This window comes from Rhinatrema bivittatum, chromosome 1 (genome assembly GCF_901001135.1).
Source record: "Rhinatrema bivittatum chromosome 1, aRhiBiv1.1, whole genome shotgun sequence".
Lineage (NCBI taxonomy): Eukaryota > Metazoa > Chordata > Amphibia > Gymnophiona > Rhinatrematidae > Rhinatrema > Rhinatrema bivittatum.
Genome location: NC_042615.1, coordinates 754,977,385 through 755,000,470, shown reverse-complemented (window position 1 = coordinate 755,000,470; position 23,086 = coordinate 754,977,385). Strand labels below are relative to the sequence as shown.

Below are 23,086 nucleotides of genomic sequence, written 5' to 3'. Positions count from 1 at the left end.
TAGGTTTGGAACTTGCCTAAAGCCAGGGTGAGCCGCCTAAGCTGTTTTGTTTGGCTGTGCATTGCACTTTCCTTTGTTTTCATTGTAAATAAACTGCACTTAAGGAACAGCCAGAGGCTGCCCTCCTGTTTTCCCCTGGCTGTCCCCAAATCACTACCACTTGAGTTACCACAGTGTTCCTAAGGGAAAGTAGAGCCTTGGTGACATGGCATTCATGGAGGCTGGAGCTGGCAATATTTCTGTTTGCTGAGGATGGCCATCGAGGTTGAAGACATGGTGGCATGGCAGAGGGGCTCTGGCAGCCTCCTGGCATGTGGTGGCTGAGTGACATTGAGAAGTGAGTGTGGCAGTTATCAAGCCACCAAACATAACGGTACCCCCATCTTAAGCCTCCTCCTCAAGGTCCTGGGCTCTGAATTCTGGGGAAAACTGACGGTGGAACTCCTTACTAACAAAGGTGCATGGAGATTGTCCACTGGATTCCAGGAGTTCTCTTCTGGTCTGTAATCTTTCCATGTAGTGAAATATTTGAGCTTATCCCAGGACAAGCAGGATGCTAGTCCTCACATATGGTTGAAGTCAATGACGGAGCCCTATTGCGGGAAAACTTTCTGTCAAAGTTTCTAGAAACTTTTGACTGGCCCTGTGAGGCCACTGAGCATGCCATGATATTCTAGGGGTCTCTCTCTAGTCTTCGTTTTTCCGCGCTGCTATAAGCATCGCAGATTAGGAGCCTTTGTGAGTTTCCTCACAAATTTGTGTGACTAAAAGTCATATTTTTCTCAGAATATTCTCCCACACGGGATCTCTCTCAGTTTTCCACCAGCTAGTGAGTAAATCTGTGTCTCGTTTACTCTCTGAGTAAAACTGATTTTTTCTCTCAAGATTTCTCTTTTGTCATCGACAGCTGTCGATACAGAATGGCTACGGGTTTTAAAAAATGTCCCGTTTGTAACCATACAATGTCAATTATGGACCCACACCTCGAGTGTGTGATGTGTTTGGGGGAGAAACACAACGTCAATTCCTGTCCTAAGTGTGCAGAGATGACTGCACACTTAGGACAGGAGACAACTGCCTCTGCCCTCACCAGTTGTAATGCCAGAATTGTCTGATTTTATCAGACAAGCGGTTCTTCAAGCACTTAAGGAACAACAGTTAACTACGGCGCCTTCGCCAATGCCGGTGCCTTCAGCCACCGATGCCGGTAACCTACCGATGCCAGTGATCCCACCGATGCTGGTGACATTCGCCGGTGCCCGCATCGAAGTCAATCCCTGCATTGACACCGATCTTCGCCCTGATACTGACGGTTTCCATCGACGCTGATACCGACGACATTTTTTGAAACCTCCGCTGGGGCACCCATCGATGCCAACACCGATGCCAACCCCTATGCCGTTGATGCCGATGACGCCTGGAGACCCGGGAACGACCGGAAATGGCACTCTTCCAACTTCTCCTGCAGAAATTTGAGAAAGTAGTCAATGCCCTTCCACCAAAACCGTCAGAGGACACTTCTGCAGAGAGACCCTCTGATGATCCGCAACCAGGAACTTCGGGGCTCCATCATCCACCAAGATCCTCCCCGCTATCTCCATATCGGGGTGATCCAAATAACACTTGGGATGATACCCACACAGATACATCATCTGAAGATTTTATGTCGGAGCCCTCACCTCCAGATCAAATAAAAAAGTCTCCACCAGAGGATTTATCCTTTACCAACTTCATTCAGGATATGGCAGATACCATACCCTTCACATTGGTTGCAGAAGAGGATACCACACAGCAGACGTTGGAGGTACTCCAATTTGTTGATCCTCCAAAGCAGGTATTGGCCATACCTATTCATGAGGTCCTCCTAGATCTACAACATCGACTCTGGGAGCACCCCTGCTCTGTACCTGCTGTCAATAAATGAATGGACACTACGTATCTGGTACAGTCTGTTCCTGGATATCAAAATTGCAGCTTCCTCATCAGTCAGTAGTGATGGAATCTGCTCAAAAGAAATCAAAGAGAATACGCCCGCATTCTTTGACCCCCCTTCCCCCCCCCCCAGGGAAAGATCATAGATTTTTAGACTCCCTGGGTAGGAAGGTATATCAAGGAGCTATCCTGAATACCAGAATTTCCTCCTACCAACTCTACATGACTCAGTATCAGAGGAATCTGTGGAAGCAGATGCAAGACTTCACTACATCTTTACTACAGCAATATCAGGAAGCAGCCCAGGCGATCATCCATAAGGGAGCTGGGAAGCATGAAGTCAGAGCTGCTTATGATAGCTTCGAAACAGCTTCCAGGACAGCAGCTTCTGGGATTTCTGCTAGGCGTTGGGCATGGCTTAAGGCCTCTGACCTTAGACCTGAAGTCCAAGATAAACTGGTCGATTTGTCATGTGTTGGAGACAACCTATTTATTTATTTATTTGCAGTTTTTATATACCGACATTTGTTTAGTAACATCACATCGGTTCACATTTAACAGAAACATTGCAACTGTGCTAAACAAAAACAAACATTTGCAACAGTACTTTACAATTAACTTATTAACCTATTCGGTTCAAAGGTCCAAGACTCTGTGGCACAACTGAAAGAGCACACAGAAACCCTGTGCCAACTATCCCTAGTTCCACAGGAACCTGCTACACAGCCATCTCGCCGTCCTCCATGACGTGAACCCAGATGTCCATTCTACCGGCAAAGATGTTACTACCGTCCAGCATCGAGGGGCAGGTCTACTAGGCCGCAACAACGTTCTCAGTCCAGGCAAACATGGACTGCTCGGCCTCAGACCCCGCCTCAGACTGGACCAACTGCGGGGTTTTGAGGCCACAACCAGGGAACAAATCCATCTCCTCAACCCTCAAGCAGATCTACCAGTAGGAGGCCGAATATCCTACTTTTACAACCAATGGACAAACATAACAACAGACCAATGGGTACTTTCCATAGTCTCTCGAGGTTACCAACTCAATTTCCTCTCAATTCCAACAGATTCTCCTCTGAGACCTCTCCCTCTCAGCGACAATCACATAATTCAATTGCAAGTAGAATTATCCACCCTTCTGAAAACCAGGACTGTAGAGCCGGTACCCCGGGCTCAGCAGCGCAGAGGATTCTATTCCCGTTATTTCCTCATTCCAAAGAAAACCGGAGGCCTACGTCCCATCCTAGACCTCAGAAATCTCAACAAATTTCTGAAAAAAGAGAAGTTCAGGATGGTTTCTCTAGCGCCATGCTTCCACTTCTTCAAACAGGAGATTGGCTTTGTTCTCTGGATCTACAAGACACGCTCACATTCCAATATTCCCTCCTCATCGCAAGTATCTGCGCTTCATGGTGGGTCATCAACATTTCCAGTACAGAGTACTACCATTCGTACTTGCCTCTGCTCCCAGAGTATTCACCAAATGTCTGGCAGTAATAGCAGCACATTTGCACAAGGAAAGTGTCCATGTCTTTCCCTACTTAGACGACTGGCTCATCAGAAGTCAATCTCAACAAGGAGCTCTGGCTTCTCTCAGTCGAACAATTACTCTACTTCACTCCATGGGCTTTCTCATCAATTATCAAAAGTCCCATCTTACTCCATTTCACCTGCTTCAGTTCATAGGAGCAGAATTGAACACCATCCTCTCAAAGGCCTTTCTACCAGAGGATCGAGCAGAGACACTTTCCCTACTGGCAAACTTGATTCACTCACAGAAACAAGCAACAGCTCATCAGTTTCTAACCTTACTAGGCCACATGGCCTCCACAGTTCATGTCACTCCTATTACATGGCTCGCCATGAGAGTAACCCAATGGACTTTAAGATCACAATAGATCCAAGCCATTCAACCACTGCATTCTCCAATTCAAGTAACCCACCAGCTACTGCTTTCTCTACTTTGGTGGGTGAACAAGGACAATTTGCACAAGGGCCTACCCTTCCAACAACCAGTCCCACATATAACTTTAACTACAGATGCATCCACCTTGGGTTGGGGAGCTCACATAAACAATCTCCAAACCCAAGGTACTTGGACAAAGCTCGAAGCAACATTTCAAAACAATTTCCTGGAACAGGCTGCATGCGTTCAAGGACTGCCTTTCACACAAGACTGTTCTCATCCAAACGGACAACACAGTTGCCATGTGGTACATCAACAAACAGGGTGGTACGGGCTCGTATCTCCTTTGTCAAGAAGCTGCACAAATTTGGGGCTGGGCCCTGAACCACTCAGTGTTCCTTCGGGCCACTTATCTGGCAGGCATTCACAATATAGTAGCGGATCGCCTCAGTCATCAGTTCCAACCACACAAGTGGTCCCTGGATCCCTCAGTAGTGACCAGGATCTTTCAACGTTGGGGGCAACCAACAATAGATCTCTTTGCGTCACATCTGAATCACAAAGTGGACAAATTCTGTTCTCTACACAAACAGAAGAACCAGCCAGCCAAGGACGCCTTTGCTCGCCCTTGGAGCTCAGGCCTTCTATACGTGTATCCTCCAATACCGCTCATAACCAAAACTCTAGTGAAGCTACAACAGGACAGAGGGACCATGATTCTCATAGCCCCGTATCGGCCTCAACAAGTATGGTTTCCCACACTTCTAGACCTCTCAGTCAAGGATCCAATTAGGCTGGGAGTAGCTCCCAAGATCATAACTCAGGATCAGGGTCAGTTGCGCCATCTCAACCTTCAATCCCTATCCCTGACAGCAAGGGTGTTGAAAGCATTATCTTACAACCACTCAATCTCTCATCCAATGTATCTCAAGTGCTTATAGCTTCACGTAAACCTTCAACACGAAAGAACTATACTTCGAAATGGAAAAGGTTTACTCTGTGGTGCAGGCAAAAGGATATTGATCCTTTTACCTGCCCCACAACTTCTCTACTAGACTACTTATACCATCTTTTAGACTCTGGTCTCCAGACTTCATCTGTAAGAGTCCATTTAAGTGCAATCTCAGCTTACCATAATAAGAAAACAGATGTACCAATATCCATACAACCTCTTGTCAACAGGTTTAAGAGAGGTTTAACTCAACTTAAACTGCCAATTTGGCCACCAGTCACAGAATGGGACTTGAATCTGGTACTAACAAGACTCATGCGTTCTCCTTTCGAACCCATGAATTCCTGTGATGTTAAATTTCTCACATGGATGACTATCTTCCTCATAGCCATTGCATCAGCTAGAAGGGTTAGTGAGTTACAAGCACTTGTCACATACTCGCCCTATACAAAATTCCTACATGACAGAGTGGTTCTCCGTACACATCCAAAATTCCTCCCCAAGATAGTTACGGAATTCCACTTGAACCAATCCATAGTTTTACCCATATTCTTTCCACGGCCTCATTCTCACCAAGAAGAACGGGCCTTACATACCTTGGACTGTAAGCGTGCGCTAGCATTTTACTTAGACTGCACTGCAGTCCACAGGAAATCCACTTAACTCTTTGTATCTTATGATCCAAACAAACCAGGTAAAGCAGTGTGTAAACATACTCTATCCAACTGGTTAGCAGATTGCATACAGTTTTGCTATGAAAAAGCAGGCCTTCCTCTCCAAGGGCGAGTAAAGGCGCATTCAGAAAGGGCAATGTCAACCTCAGTAGCACACTATCGTTCAGTGCCAATTCTTGACATATGTAAAGCAGCAACATGGAGTTCTCTTCACACCTTTGCAGCTCATTACTGTTTGGACAAACAGGGACGACGGGATTCAGCATATGGACATTCTGTCTTAAAAAACTTGTTTCCAGTTTAATTCCAACTCCTTCTACATCCAACCTGCTGTGATCTTCGGCTGCCTCATTTTCACCAACAATAGTTCAGTGTTTCTTCACTACAAAATGGCTCAGCCTCTAGCTTGCTAATCACCCATATGTGAGGACTAGCATCCTTCTTGTCCTGGGATAAAGCAAAATTGCTTACCTTGTAATAGGTGTTATCCCTGGACAGCAGGATGTAGTCCTCACGAAACCCACCCACCATCCCGCGGAGTTGGGTATGTTATCTTTTATTATTTTATTTTTGCTAAAGCTTATTGCTACATACGAGACTAGAGAGAGACCCCTGTGGCAGAGAATATCATGGCATGCTGGGCATGCTCAGTGGCCTCACAGGGCCAGTCAAAAGTTCCTAGAAACTTTGACAGAAAGTTTTCCCACAATAGGGCTCCGTCAGTGACGTCACCCATATGTCAGGACTTCATCCTGCTGTCCTGGGATAACACCTATTACAAGGTAAGCAATTTTGCTCTATTGCATCGTCTGCGAGAGTCCAGAATTTCCTGTACCTCATAGTGGGAGTACTCTTCTGAAGAGATCTCTGCAGGTTTGGGAGGCTGTCGAGAGGGACAGGAAAGGACAGTAGTTTCAACAAGAAATTGTGGAACACATTATGTATTCTTTTTTTTTTTTTTTTAATTCTTTATTTTCAAATTTTCCATTATTTGATACACAATCAGAATATTAACATCCAACTTACATCTTACATTTACAATTTCTGAAATCACATTCGATATACAATTTCTATAAAGCTATAACTAATCCATAAATTGTCACACCTGACATATTCAAACTTAAAATTTTGCATATTCAAATATGAAAAGGAAAAAAGAACAAAAAAGTATCCTCTAATCTCTTTCTATTAGAGAAGGAACATTGAGGCTATGTGAGGAGTCTAGAATAAATGAGGAGACTAATAAGGAAAAAAAAAGAACAATATCGATAGCTATTCATATTTACCAGCTGATTACTTATTACTCATGCCATTTCACACACTTAATTGTACCCCCAGACTTATTACTCATGCCATTTCACACACTTAATTGTACCCCCAGATTTGGTGACTCATTGGGCAATGGTGTAGATGTATTCTTAATGTGGTTGGAAGTTTGAGTTGATAATTCACAGGTCCCATTTGATGCAAGACCAGAAAAGTACCTATAATTTTGGGTGCCAAACAAAGAGAAGGGTCTTAGAGGTGCAGATTCTGTGTGCTCAACCACACCAAGTTTCCCACCTGAAATTGCGGAGCCAGTCTACGTCTCTTCTCAGCTTTTTCTCAGCCTTAGCTGCTGCCTTGGAGATCAAGTGGTTGGTTTGTAGCCAGAGATCCTGGAGCTTTTGGACTGCGATATGGGCTGCCAAACAGGGCACAGAGAAAGGCAGCAGTAGAGGAACTCATGGGTGTTTTTCGTAAACAACATGGAATGGAGAAGAGCCGGTGGCATAACTGACATGATTATTGTGTGAAAACTCAGCCCAGGATAAGAGAATGGACCAATCTTCCTGCCTCTTATTGACATATAGGCAAAAGAAGGTCTTGAGGACATCATTAATTCTCTAGGCTTGGCCATTCCCTTGTGGATGTCAGGCAATGGTGAGATCCAAGGTATTGCCAAAATTTTTACAAAGACCCCTCCAATATCGGGCCATGAACTGGACATCTCTGTCATAGAGGATGTGAAAGGGTAGCTCATGTAGTCGTGTTGTGTTTGTGGCATTGTGTGGATCCTTAGTTGCAGTGGAGATGACTCCTCCCACGGGGAGGGGCCCTGTTGGGAACCACAGCGATAGGCTAAACACAGAGAGAGGAAACTTGTAGGTGGAAAGCTTTATTGTACTGCTGTAGATAGATGGTATGAGGCAGGAAGGAAAGGCACTGGAGTCCGGTAAGGTGCCAATATGTTCTGACAGTCTCAGATGTAGAGGTCTCACCCAGATGTTCAATGTAGATAGGAACCCGCAGTGTGGGATAAGCCGAGCCTGGTGGGTGGAGTTGGAGAACCGGATCATAGAGGTACTCACTGGAGCGTAGTGCAAGCATCTTCCTGGCAATGAAGATGGTGGGACCAAAGGTCCGTGGTGCAGGATACATAGACTGGTAAGCCCTCGAGGAGCGAGTATCTGATAGTCCGGAGATCCTGAAATGAATAAAGCGAGAGAGACCCCCAAGGAGCGGTTGTCTAATTAGTAGAGGCCCCGAAGGGTGGATGGAAGTGAGAGACTCCCGAGGAGCAGGTGTCTAGAGCTTCTTAAAGGAGCGAGGCCCTGGAGTGTAGAGCAGTGTCTAAGCATGCAACTTAGAGCGGTCAGAGTAGCTAAACCGGAGTCTTTGCATCTCAAAGGTGGAAGCGTAGCGGAGGCTTTAAATACCTGGAGGTATTGACGTCATGCGGTGGGGACACCCCCGAGGTTCCCGCCATGACTTGTATTTGAGCGTAGGAGATGTGCACGCACGCACTCTAGGAGGCCACGGGAATGAGCATGGCAGACTGGGACGTCCATGCTGAGCTGGAGACACCGAGGCCCTCAGCACTCGGCACCGGAAACAGCCATCTTGCCCAAGGAGGAAGAAAAGGGAAGAAAAGAGGTAAGGCAGAGTGGTCGCAGCCATCTGCAACTGACAAACGCAACAGTCGGAAGACTAGCTGCACAAAGAGACGGGCTAGTTTGGGAGCAGAAGGCAAGCCTGGGAGGGGAACAAAATGTGCAATCTTGAAGAATCTATCCACCATGACCTATATTGTGGTGTAGCCGTGTGAGAGAAGGAGATCCGTGATAAAATCAGTGGACAGGTGGGTCCAGGGTTTTTTGGGGGTTGGTAATGGCTATAACAGCCTCTAGGGTCGGATATGAGTAGCTTTATGCTGCGCACAGACAGGGCAAGATTCCACATAGGTCTTCATATCTGTCTTGACCTGTGGCCACCAGTAGAGGCGCTAGAGGATTTTAAGAGTAGGGGCTACTCCAGGAAGCCCTGACAGGTGACAGTTGTGAGCCCATTTTAATACTCTTTCTCAAAAGATGCTTGGGTACTACCATCTTCCTGGAAGAGACTGGTAACCCAGCAGTAATAACATTTACAGGATCAATGATTTGTTGAGGAGTCTCCAGTATGTCTTCCATTTGGAAGGAGCAGGAAAGAGCATCTGCTCTCAGATTCTTAGTTGCTGGATGGTAGCGGAGCTCAAAATTGAACCGGTTGAAGAAGAGGGACCACCAAGCCTGGAATTAAGTTGTTGAGCTTGGTACTCTAGATTCTTGTTGAGTTCGTGGTCCAGTGCTTGGCCCTCTAGGAAGAGCTGCCAATCTTCCAGCGACAATTTCACTGCGAGGAGTTCACAATCCCCAGTCATGTAATTCCTCTCTTCTGGAGAAGGAACATGGCAGGAAGCTCCCTTGGTTTCTGTGTTGACTGAGTACAACCCCTACCTTAAGGGTAGAGGCATCTACTTCCAGAACGAAGTGGCAATCAGAATCTAGGTGTCATAGGGAAGGTCCTTGAGAGAAGGCTTACTTGAGAGCCTGAAAGGCATTACCAGTTCCAGGTAGCTGCACCTTTTCTGGTTAAGGCAGTGAGTGGTACTGTGAGGATAGAGTACCCAAGAATGAATTGACAGTAGTTCTGGGGGCTGGCAGTTCTTATGCAAGAGTCTCTGTGGCAATGGCATAGATGTTGATCCAGGGACAGACTAGAATCAGATGTAGGCAGCAAGCAGGAATGGTCAGTGTCCAGGCAAGGGTCAGAGGCAGACAGCAAACAAGAATGGTCAATATCCAGACAAGGGTCAGATCCAGACGTCAGTCCGAGGAAAGGCAGGGAGATGAGGCAAGGGGGACTGAGGAGAAAAGGCAGGCTGAGTTGGAGAACTAAGGCTGAGCTGGGCTGAGCTGAGCTGGAGAGACAAGGCAAGGCTGGGCTGAGCTGGGCTGGAGAGACAAGGTAAGACTGGACTGGGCTGGGCTGGGCTGAGCTGTAGAGACAAGGCAAGACTGGGTTGGAGAGATGAAGCAGGAAGAGGAACACAGAAACAGCTACACATAACGATGCAGGAAATCCGTTGCTGAGGCAGGGAAGTTTTGCAAGACTGAGGCATATATAAGCCCAACGGGATGATGCCATCAGAGAGCGCCGATCCTGGTTTCCTACCACTGAGTGCATATTATCCACAACCTATGGGAAGGTAGAGACTTGGCAGCATAGTGCTCTTGGAAGTTGGAGCCAGTGACGATGCTTGCACATAGAATATGGCCCTCGAGGTTGTAGACATGGTGGCATGGGAGAGGGGCTCCAGCAGCTTCTTGGCATGAGGGGGCTGAGGGACGTCGGGAGGTGAGTGCGGCAGTTAACAAGCCACCAAATGTAGCACTTTGTAATTCACAGTTAGTCAGCATTGGCTTTTCCTCAGCTCCGTCTCTTCCCCTGGGTCCCCTTGTTCTTTCTGGGCCTAGCTTCATATCACCTTCTAGGGAAAATGCTCTCAGAACAGAACTCCCTTCCTTTCTGTGGCTTAAGGTGGACCAGGCTAAATACCTGGGTCTGGGTTTTTAAGGAAGGTTTACCATATACTCATTTACTCCACCCTATAAAAATGTATGTAGATATGGTGCTAAATTGCCATTATACTTCAAAAATTACCACAGACTTTTGTAGCCCTTACCAAAAAATAGACCCCTGTACTGCTGCAGGGAACTAGGAGCCATGATTATAATACCCTGAGTTATTTGGCTCCATTAACATGTCCAGTAGTATGATATTCACTGTAAGTACATCAAATGTTTTCAGTTTGGTCAGAAGAGGTCACACCGGGGTCCATATTCAAAAATGTGCTGTGCAAGTAAGTTATCTGGATAACTTTATCTGAATATTCAATGGAACTTATCCAGATAAGTGTTCTGCTGAATTACCATGTAAAGTTATCCATATAACTTTAGGCCTGCTATTCGTGTAGACCAACTTGTCTTTACAAATTTAGTCAGTGCTCAGTATGGCGATATCCAGATAAATATGTTAGCTCACTTTTACCTCATCTCCAGCCCCACCCCCTTTTTATTTTAATAATTTTGTCATACAATAGTTATAGGGACAAAGGGGCAATATATTTAAAGGGTCAGATTTATAAGGATAAAAGCCCACTTTATCCTCATAACTCTTTGAATTTGGTTTGAGTCTGGAGCCTTACTGTTTAGGCTCTGATTCAGTGAGATTACAAAAGATGAGCAGAGCCAGGATTAGTTAATACGAAAAAGGTATGGAAACCTCCAAGAAGCAGCAAATGATGCAGGAAATGGAATTAGTGTTTTAGGTGGGGAAACTCTGCTTTTACATCGATCAGCATTGCTTTAAATTGTAATGCTGGCTAATGTTCTTCATGAAGTTTTAGATAAGGGCCCTATTTGTGGATATTAATATTTGAATAGCATTTTTATTTAGAGAAGTATTATTAATCCTTGCATTCTAACTAAATTCAAGAACAACTTTACAAAAATTTCCTATAGAAATAAGATGGGAATGTTAGCACTGTCTCCTTCTCACCTCAGTATTGGAAAAAGGGCAGCCATTATTTTACCTCAGTTCTCAGTGGTTCTTTTCTAATGAAATATCTATTAGTGGCTTCTATTCTGTTTTAGGATTTACGAGATCGACTTTGGAATATCTGTGATAACAGAAAAGAGGAAGCTGAACAGGAACGTGATGATATTATGAATGATAGCTGGTTGCAAGATCACATTGGAATCCTAGTCAATGACTACTTTTCCCTGATGCAGGTATGACTAAATCACATTACAAAGACAAAAACGTCATAATCAATAGCAATTAATCCAAGTCTCTTTATTCTTTTTTTTTTTACCTAATTGCTTTCTGCTCCTGTAGGTTTTTAGCTCAATCAGAACTATCGAAGGGATCCGATCATGTTGTTTCTCTTTGAAAATTAGTAGCTGCAAACTATGCATGCTAAAAGTGCCCATGTACTTTCACATGTAATTTATGTAGATGACTGAGTGAGGTCAAAACAACATGCATTCTGTCAGAGGTGATGGGGCCAAAGCCTTAGGTGTTCAGGATTGGAAGATATGACTGTGAGTCACAGGGACTCTTATTCATAAAGAATTGGGAAGAGAGCTATCAAGTGAATTAAAGTAAGGAAACATGCTTTGGAAGCTCCCTATTGGGCCAGCATTGAGTGTGTTCTAAATTAAGGACTGAATATAAGGAGCCCTAGCCTAACACACCTTTGCTGGTCCAACAGTTTTTGTGGCATTTGCTCTGGGAAACTGCTGTTTGTTTAGTCTGGTTCCTGCTTCATGTTTGATTCCTATTTCCTGCCTGGTTCCTGCTTTTGCCTGATTCCTTTTTCCTTCCTGGTTCCTGCTTTGCTCTGATTCCTGCATGGTTCTTGATCTGCACCTGGATCCTGACTCGTACTTGGGTTCTGGTCCTCATCAGGTAAGATCTAGTGGCTGCCTGCACTCAAGGGCTTAACTCGCGGGGAACAGCAGTTGCTACAGGCCGAAGATCACCTGCTCCAGCTTTGATAGTACCTGGCCTCATGGAGGCATTGTCAAGGTGTGGTACCTTCTCCCAGTCTTATCAGAGTGAATTGTGACAGCTTGAACCAGCCCAAAACAGGGGCAAGATCAAGATGAAACAGCTATCCGAGAAGTGAAGGATGTACAGCAAGAAATACAAAGAGTGTAGGCCTAGCTTCTCACCCTCCAGAAAAAGGCAGGCTCTCTTCAGGGGACTACAGCCAGCCTGGGCAAGCAAGCTCTACCAAGATCACTATAGAAGGAAACCTGAAAAGCCCCTTCCTGGAAAATCTGGTGAAATTAGAAGTGAACTTTGGGGTTTCTTTCACCAATGTAAACTAAGGTTCCGTCTGCACCTACACTTATATAATTCGGAACCGCTTAGATGAGTTTTATGATTAACCTTTTCACTAAGAAGGCTTTGACTTGGGTAATACCATTTTTGGAATGAGTCTGTAACATGAAGTCTGCACATAAGTATTTACCGTATTTTTCGCTCCATAAGACGCACCTGACCATAAGACGCACCTAGGATTCAGAGGGGGAAAATTAAAAAAAAATAAAATTGTGCTAAACCGGCTCTGCGTCTGGGCGTCTTATGGAGCAAATTAGGGGAGTGCATAGTTTTTTTTTTTTCTCCCCATTTTGTTTTCGGGTCTGGGGAGGTCCATTTCGGTCCACTCCCCAGATCAGAAAATTTTTCTTTCTGTGGGAACCCCCAAACCCCCCCCCCCCATCCCAACCCTTTAAATTAACAACCTCCACCCCCCTGACCCCCCCAAGACCTGCCGAATTAATTTCCTGCAACCCCCCACCCTCCTGACCCCCCCAAGACCTGCCGAATTAATTTCCTGCAACCCCCCACCCTCCTGACCCCCCAAGACCTGCCAAACGTCCCTGGTGGTCCAGCGGGGGTCCAGGAGCGGTCCGGGAAGGATCTCCTGGGCGTGAGCCGTCGGCTGCCAGTAAACAAAATGGCGCCGACGGCCCTATGCCCTCACTATGTCACTGAGACCGACCGCTGCTATTGGTCGGTCTCAGTGACATAGTGAGGGCATAGGGCCGTCGGCGCCATTTTGTTTACTGGCAGCCGACGGCCCTATGCCCTCACTATGTCACTGAGACCGACCAATAGCAGCGATCGGTCTCAGTGACATAGTGAGGGCATAGGGCCGTCGGCTGCCAGTAAACAAAATGGCGCCGACGGCCCTATGCCCTCACTATGTCACTGAGAACCGACCAATAGCAGCGGTCGGTCTCAGTGACATAGTGAGGGCATAGGGCCGTCGGCGCCATTTTGTTTACTGGCAGCCGACGGCCCACGCCCAGGAAATCATTCCCGGACCCCCGCTGGACCACCAGGGACGTTTGGCAGGTCTTGGGGGGTTGCAGGAAATTAATTTGTCAGGTCTTGGGGGGGGGGGTTGTAGGAAATTAAGTCGGCAGGTCTTGGGGGAGTCGGGGGGGGGGGGGTATTTGTTAGATTTTTGTTTGGTTTTTTTTTTATATTCGCTCCATAAGACGCACATACATTTTCCCCCCACCTTTGGGGGAAAAAAAGTGCGTCTTATGGAGCGAAAAATACGGTACATGCATTTACATGCACAAGCTCACTGGGATCCCTTACTGCAAAACTTTACTTCTTCTATAGATAGCATGTAAGTATTAAAATAAAGTGGAGTTTTAAGGGTCAGGGCTAATAGGGTAAAAGGGAGGCAAGTTAAGGCATTTAGAAAGTCCTCTCCTTTACTGGGGTGAACTGGGAGCAAACTGGGGAAACACGTAATTGCGACTTCATGCATATCTACTAAAGTTCCCCCCACTTACGCGATCAAGGCAGCATTTGCACACGCATGGCACATCAATATAAAATCATGCACACATGTACACATGTATAACTGATTTTATAACAAGCACTCGCATAAGCATATATATGATATAAAATTGTTACATCCTTGTGCATGAGCCAGTAAATGCGCGCACATGTGCTTGCACGCACGGGTCTTAAAATTCACTTCATAGTTTTGTTCATATCAAAGAAGGGGATGAATGAAAAAGGCATTTTGAACTTGGTATGGCATTTCGTGTATCTGGTGATGCCATTTGGACTAAGACATGCTCCTGCTACTTTTCAAATTCTGGTGAACAAAATATTTCATGACATTCTGGATCAGAATAGTCATAAGGGAAAAAGCACAGGACTGCTTCTATGGCCAAGTCCTAAAGGAAACGAAGAAGGCATGAATGGGGTAACTTGCTGGTGCGGTGATTACTACCTTAACCTATAAGCCTTGTTACTTTTGATGCAACTCCAACATTGCTGTCTGCTTCAGTGGCAGGGGAAAAAGAAAATTGGTTTTAGACAGCAACCAATGAGGACCCCCGACTTTATGAACTGGGGAACTGATACACATGGGGGTAACCTGCACATAGCAGCAGTTACTACCCTTAACAGAAGGCATGGATTGCTACCCTTAACAAATAAGCTTTGATGCTTTTGATGCAACAATAATATTGCACTCCATGAAGTTAGCAAGTAGCTCATTTGAAACAAATCAAAAAAAATTATTTTTCACTCAACACATAGTTACGCTCTGGAAACCATTACCAGAGGATGTGGTTACAGCAGTTAGTATAATTGGGTTTAAACATGATTTGGATAAGTTCCTAGAGGTAAAATCCATAAACTGCTATTAATTAATAAGCAATAGTAGCTTGTGATTTATTTAATGTTTGGGTTCTTGCCAGGTACTTGTGACTTGGATTGGCCACTGTTGGAAACAGGATACTAGGCTTCATGGACCCTTGGTCCGACCCAGTATGGCATATCTTATGTTCTTATGTTCTAAGGCCTTTGCTTCGAAGGAAGGGGGTGGGTAGTGGAGGGAAAGAGAAATTTGGATTCAGGAACAACCAACACAAGCCATGACTTTTTTTATGTCTGTAGTACTGATGCGCAGACATTAAGGAAAAAACCCCAAAGACTGCTTCTACAGCCAAGTTCATAAGCAAAGGATGTCAAGCAGCATGGACTGATACATAGGTGTAACCTGCGCGGCAGATACTGCCATGGGAAGCTTGCTGGGCAAACTAGATGGACCATTGGTCCTTTTCTGCCATCATTTCTATGTTTCTATGAATGTTTCTATATATCTGGATGACACCCTGATTTTTTCAGAAGACCCAATGGAATATGATCAACTAGCCAATCAGGTTTTCGGCCACGTCTGGAAGCATAAGTTGTACACTAAGCTAAAAAAATATGAGTTTGACAAATGGTCAGTAGACTTCCTGGGACACATAATCTCTCCCAGAGGATAAATGGTACAACTACTTTGGAGGATTTGGTGCAGTTCTGGTCACCCCATCTCAAAAAAGACATAGCAGACATAAAAATGTTACAGAGAAGGGCGACAAAAATGATAAATGGGATGGAAAAGCTCCCTGGGCTCTTTAGCTTGGAAAAAGATGTCTGAAAGGAGATATAAATGAGATTTATAAAATCATGAGTGGAGTGGAAAAATAACAATAGGACTAGGGGACACTTCATGAAGCTAGCAATCATCAAATCACACAATCAGGCTATGGAATCTATTGCGAAAGGATGCGTTCAAGGAAGCTAACATAGTAGTAGAGATGTGAATTGTGTGATCGATCGTCTTAACGATCAATTTTGGCTGGGGGGGGAGGGAATCGGATCGTCGCGGTTTTGGTTTTTTTTAAATCGTGTAAATCGTAAATCGGGGAAGGGCGGGAAAACCGGCACACTAAAACAACCCTAAAACCCACCCCGACCCTTTAAACTAAATCCCCCACCCTCCCGAACCCCCCCCCCAAAATGTCTTAAATTACCTGGGATCCCGGTGTGATCTTCCACTCTCGGGCCACGGGTGCGTTAATAGAAATGGCGCCGGCGCTACCTTTGCCCTGTCATATGACAAGGCAAAGGTAGCGCCGGCGCCATTTTGGTTCCTGTCCCCCGACGTCACGAGCACAGGAGATCGCTCCCAGACCCCCGCTGGACCCCCAGGACTTTTGGCCAGCTTGGGGGGGCCTCCTGACCCCCACAAGACTTGCCAAAAGTCCAGCGGGGGTCCGGGAGCGACCTCCTGCACTCGAATCGTATTGCAAAATGGCGCCGGCCGTATGGCCCCGCTGGACGTTTGGCAAGTCTTGTGGGGGTCAGGAGGCCCCCCCAAGCTGGCCAAAAGTCCCTGGGGGTCCAGCGGGGGTCCAGGAGCGATCTCCTGCGCTCGTGACGTCGGGGGACAGGAACCAAAATGGCGCCGGTGCTACCTTTGCCCTGTCATATGACAGGGCAAAGGTAGCGCCGGCGCCATTTCTATTAACGCACCCGTGGCCCGAGAGTGGAAGATCACACCGGGACCCCCCCACTGGACCCCAGGTAATTTAAGACATTTTGGAGGGGTTCAGGAGGGTGGGGGATTTACTTTAAAGGGTCGGGGTGGGTTTTAGGGTTGTTTTAGTGTGCCGGTTTTCCCGCCCTCCCCCTTCCCCTCCCCCTTCCCCCTTCCCCCGATTTACGATTTTTGATGATAAATCAGGGGAATTCCTATTGTATTGCGCCTCTAACGATTTTTGACGATTTAAAATATATCGGACGATATTTTAAATCATCAAAAAATGATTCACATCCCTACATAGTAGGGTTCAAAAGAAATCGGACAAGTTCCTGAAGGAAAAGTCTATAAACAGTTATTAGCCAGGTAGACTTAGAAAAGCCAGCATTTATCCCTGGGAGTGAGATATAAGATATAGATCAACTATTGGGGATCAGACGGGGATACTTGTGACCCAGACTGACCACTGTCAGAGACAGAATGCTGGATTCAATGGACCTTGGTGTGACCCAGCATGGCACTTATATTCTTAAATATCACCATTCCTCATAAAATATCAACAATAAAATCAAGAAATATAAATCATCAATAAATTATCAATAAAGTGAATAATTTACTTACTAGCTAATTTCCATTATTTGAGTCTTGACAGACCAGTCCAGACACATGGGTTATGTACCTCCTACAAGCAGATGGAAGCAGAGAACAAATCTTTGAGCTGATGCCTTCCTCGAGATATGTATAGTCTAACTATTAAAGAAACCTTCAGTAGACTCTTGCCAAGCCCATGGTTATACTTCCCCAAAAATCTATATGAACCATCTTCAACCTTTCCTTCCCCTTTATTATTATTTCTTTGCTTCTTAATATATATATATCTACAGTATATACATTTTTTCTTTTAAATGGACAATAGTATGGCTTATCATTCTTTCTTTCCTGGGCTGAATCTCAGTTTATGTGCATATATTGTTATTCACCCCTTTCTCCTTATAAAAAGAGAGAAAGAAAGAGGATGATCTCAGAAAAAAAGGTGAGGATTTTGCCTTTGCCCATGGGTTCCTTAGGGCTTCTGTGTCTGCCAGCCCCTTCATCTCACAATAGGCTTTATACTTCAGTCATATGAATTCTGGGGAAATTCCTGTATTGCAGCACTAGTGGGTGCTCTCCATTCCACATTCTCCGGGGTTGTCTTAGTCTTCCTGAGGAGTGCCAAGTCCAAGCCCCTGCGGCCCCTTCCAGATGCAGCTGCACCTAATTTGAGGCTGACGCTACTACTCAAGATTTCCCTTATGCTGCCTGCTCACAATCTTGATCCAGCAAATGGCCCAGTTTCTCAGTCACATTCCCCTTACCTTTCTTCTCTAGAAGTGTTTGTTCACGTTTCCCCCTCTAGGTCTGCTCTTCGGGCAGGAGTTCACCATTGCAGATCAGACAAAAGGATTCTGTCACACTGAATTATCAGCAGGCCCCACAGTGTTCATACTTTCTTCTTCTCTTGGCCATTTGGATCTGTGGAGAAGAGGGGGGTGGGGGTGGCTGGGTGGAGGAGGAGGACTAAGTTGCAGCCACGGCCTAGCAGGCTGTGTTTCTTGCTGCAGGAAAGCATTGCTCTTCTGCTGTCTACCTGTCGCATTTTTTTTAACTTTATTAAGTTGGCAGCAGGAGCTGGAGATCTTCCTTTTTTATTCACATGTAAATGATTTTTCAATGTCCAGCTGTTTGGGGAATCCAGGAAAGGAAGATCAGTTAGCATGACTGTAGCCTCCCTTGGACTTAGTCCTGTCTCTCCCTGGGAAAATCATCCTACTGTTGCTCCAGAAGCCTATAATGAATCCCTTTTCTTCTTTGTTTTTTTGTTTTTGGTAGCGCAGCACATAGCATTTACTATCTTCTGGAGGCAGAGAACTTCTGAAGGCATCCTTGGCAGTATCAGATTCTACAGAGGAAGGCATCAGCTTAAAGATGTGTTCTCTGTCTCCATCTGCTGGAAAAAGTAACATAACCCATGTGTCTGGACTGGTCTGGCTGGACAATAGGAAAAATATTTTAAAACACCAGATACATCAAATAACACCCAATAATTAAAACTAATAAGAATAAAAAAATATCTCCCACACACCATACCTGTGAGCTTTTTTATTTCAGTTACCCTGAGATTGTCTTGGATTAGATGGGGAGACGGGGGCTGCAGGGAAGACAAACGTTCTCCTCCCTCTCATATACACATGCGTTCATTCTTACACACACTCATATGTTCACTTGCTCACACTCTTGTTCACACACACATGCACACTTGCTCACATGCTCTTTCTCATGCTCACGTGCATTCTCACTAGCATTCTGAATAACTTTTAAAAAAATGTGGTGGTCAAGGGGGATCCAGGCAGGGCTGCCTGTTGATAATCCTGGAGGTAGAAATGCTAAGTAGTAGTAGCAGTAGTAGGTTTCTCTTGGTGTGGAGAGAAGGGCAGAAAGTCCCTGATGCTGAAGGGGGGAGGGTTGTTATTTTTTGCCACAGCCTGAGTGTGATGGGGTCCATAAGCTGAGAGCAATGGGAGGCCTTCAGCCGATAGCGAGGCAGCAGCCGTGGGAAGCCTGCTAGCTGCCTCACGCCGACAGAAGAGACAGAGGTAGAGATGGGAGGAGAGGAGTCGGTACGATTTCCCATCCCCACAGTGCTGGTAGGGGGGCAGGGGGCGCTTGAGGAGACCAAGGAGCAAGTTTCATGATGCTGCCAAAGTGAAAACTAGAAGGCAGAAGTGTATGGAGAGTTTTGAGGGAGGCTCCCTCTCTGAGACGAGTGCTGTGCGAATGGTGTTAGTCACAATAGTTCTGCAGACATGGAGCTGCTACAACCAACACTAGTGCATGTGACTGGCCCAATTGCCCTACCAGGGCATGCCCAAAGCCCCAATAGGCTAATCTGCTCCTTCTTGAGAATGCCTTCTCTGAATGCAGCTAAATGAGGAAGGGGAACTTTCAGATATCTGATTAATGCGGATAAAATGCTCTCTCCTAGGACAAGTGGGATGGTAGTCCTCACATGTGGGGTGACATCATCCGATGGAGCCTGGCACAGAAAACTTTTGCCAAAGTTTCTAGAAACTTTGACCAGCAGACTGAGCATGCCCAGCCTACTACTCTCCGCACGTCCATGTGAGGTCCCCCTTCAGTCTCTTCATTTCCACAGTGCAGTTGCCTCACAGTCATGGAGCACTCCCTTTTTCTTGATTTTTCTCGATACATTTCAGGTTCCTGAGTATCTGCTCATCGTGGTCCCCCTTCACGGTTGGTGCCCCCTCGGTGTGGTAGGTTTTCCTATTGCTTTTTTTCCCCAACTTTGCAGTCAATTCCTGATTCTCACCCTGAGGTGACTGCTGGGTATTCTTCATGGCGTTGGCTGGTTTTCGTCAGTGCTCCCAGTGCCCCCAGTGCCCACGGACCATGTCTATCATGGATCCGCATGAGGTTTGCATCCTCTGCCTGGGGACCTCGCATGACATCCGTGGGTGCCATTTGTGTGATCAGATGACCCCCAAAGGGCGTTGGACGTGCCTAGATATGATGGAAAAACATTTCGGGGTCTTGAAGTCTGCTCCGTCTATTCCTGCGTCTGTCCCATTGACTCCGAGAGGTCGCTGGGAGCCTTCTGACATGCTTCCCCTGGCTGTTCCTCTCACCATTGCCTCCAGGGATCAAAGGGATGGTGATAGATCCTCGATGGTCTCACCAATCTCCCGGACATTGGGATCTTCCGCTTTCTCAACGCCAGGGAAAGATCAGGCCGAACACTGAAAGAGATCCTGCAAGCATCGCCACCGGTCACTGTCGACACACAGCTCCGGTTCCGGAGCAGCACCGGTGGCCTCTGGGCCACCATCAAAGTGACACCGGCCATCAGAGGCCCCATCCTTTAATTCCCCCAGTAGTCCTAGGTGTTCCCCACTGACACCGGTGCTGGGCACTGTGCCACCTCATAGACCTGAGGAAGAGTCAGTGACACCTCGTCCCCCTCCATCAGTCCTGGCCTTTCTGGACTTTCAGGAGGAGTTGGACCATAGGGTGCAGTCCGCGATGCTTAAGGCTCTCCAAGCACTGAGCTGCCGGTGCCACCGGTCCCCAAACCGGTGCTCGAGCCTCCGCCCTTGATGCTAGCACCACTGCTGGAGCGTCTGGACGTCCTCTTGGGTGCCCTACCAATGCATCTGGTGCCCGAGGGACCCTCGGTTCCCCAACAGCCACTGATGCCCCCCACCAGACAGATCCTGATTCTCGGGTCCTCAGAGGAGGAAGATACGGCCAGTACCGTGTTTCCCAGATCATGGTTCCCCGAGCCCTTGCCAGGTCCTTCCGGCCTACTGCAGCCTCCGTTCCCCTCGATACCAGGGGAACTGTTGATGCCTGTGGTGCTCTCGAGGCCTCTGAAGACATCCTCGCCCACGGCATACTGGTTCCAGTGAGTTGGGAAGGGCCTTACGACCTTTGGGGTGATGACTCCATGGACTCGTCCTCGGATTATTCGGACGAACCCCTCTCGGAGCCCTCTCCACCAGAGGAATGGTGCCGGTCACCCCCCCGGGGACATGTCCTTTGCGGAGTTTGTCAGGGCCATGGCTGAAGCCATTCTCTTTCAGCTGCTTACATAAGAACATGCCATACTGGGTCAGACCAAGTATCCATCAAGCTCAGCATCCTGTTTCCAACAGTGGCCAATGCAGGCCATAAGAACTTGGCAAGTACCCAAAAACTAAGTCTATTCCATGTTACCATTGCTAGTAATAGCAGTGGCTATTTTCTAAGGCAACTCAATTAATAGCAGGTAATGGACTTCTCCTCCAAGATAGAGGATGCGCAACATAAGATGCTGGAAGTGCTCCAGTTTGTTGACACTCCCAGGGAGATTGTGGAAATTCCTATATACGATATTTTTAAGGACCTCTTCCTCCGCATGTAGGAGCACCCCATTTCTATTTCCCCCGTCAATAGAAAGACCGACACCACTTACTTGGTGCAACAGGCCGTGGAGTTTGAAAAGCGGCATCTCCCTCTGCAGTCTGCCTTGAAAAAGGTCTGGCGCTCCCACACACATGCCTCCACCCCTCCGGGTCGCGAGCAGAGGGAGCTCGATGCCCTGGGCAGGAAGATCTTCCAAGGCACCATGCTGGTGGCCTGCATCGCCGCCTACCAGCTTTATATGACCCAATATAACCGCAGTCTCTGGAAACGGGTTCAGGACTTTGCTGAGGGCCTGCTTCATCAGCAGCAAGAGGCCTTCTCGGCCATTACCCTGTTGGGTCTCGAAGTGGGAAAGCATGAGGTACGTTCCACCTATGATGTTTTCGAGACAGTGGCCCTTGTAGTGGCAGTGGGCATCAGCGCCAGGAGAATGGCATGGCTCCAGGTTTCTGACCTCCGGCCGGAGGTCCAGGATAGGCTAGCCGACCTCCCCTGCACAGGTGAAAACCTCTTTGAGGATATGGTCCAGGATGTGGTAGCGCAATTGAAGGACCATCAAGATACCTTTCAGCAGCTGTCCACTAGTGCCTCAAAAGGCCCATCCTCAGCCAGGAAATCCTCCAGGCCACGTTCCTAGAAGCCCTTTTATGGGCAGAGGAAATATTATTCTCTATCTAGTTGGGGATGGCTAGTATGCCATGCACTGGTTCAAGGGACCGTCCTCGCAAACAGCAAGCACCCAGAACCCAACCAGCCCCCCCAGCAAGCCCTGGCCATGGGCTTTTGACTTGCAGTGAGGGAGCGAAGGTCAGTTGATCGTACCCCTGATATTGGATCCCCCGGTCAGAGGCAGGCTCTTGAGCTTCACCCATCGCTGGGAAAAGAGCACTGTCAAACAGATAGGTCCTCACTGTCATTCGTCAGGGGTACCGTCTAAACTTCAGTCAGCTCCCAGAGACCTCTCCCCCATGTCCGTTGTGGAGTTCATCTGCCCAGCAGGTCATACTTCAGACAGAACTCGCCATCTTCCTAGTGTCGGGCGCGTGGAACTGGTCCCTCGCCATCAACAAGGCCGAGGGTTCTATTCAAGATATTTCCTCATTCCAAAGAGGAATGGTGGCTTGTTCCCCTTTCTTGACTTCCGGGCGTTGAACAAGAGGAGAAGACTGGTTTTGCTCCCTCGATCTCAAGGAGGCGTACGCACTCATTGCAATTGTTTCCAGCCACCGGAAGTATCTCCACTTCATGATGGGGAAATTATATTACCAGTACAAAGTGCTGCCCTTTGGGTTGGCATTGGCCCCCCGCGTTTTTACCAAATGCCTAGCAGCAGTGGCCGCCTACCTCAGGTGTCGCTCGGTGCACGTGTTCCCCGACCTGGACGACTGGTTGATCAAGAGCGACTCCCGCTCCGGAGCCTTGCATGCTCTGTTCTTGACTGT

The 23,086-nt window shown here is 47.0% G+C and overlaps 1 protein-coding gene across 1 annotated transcript in view; it reads left to right on the top strand.

Moving 5' to 3' along the window:
* Positions 1–23,086, top strand: part of LOC115076912 (sperm flagellar protein 2-like) — a 347,966-nt gene that overhangs the window by 19,230 nt on the left and 305,650 nt on the right. The window contains exon 3 of the mRNA XM_029578930.1: positions 11,425–11,562. Within this exon, the coding sequence (XP_029434790.1) occupies positions 11,425–11,562 (138 nt within the window). The remainder of the gene's footprint in view (positions 1–11,424; positions 11,563–23,086) is intronic.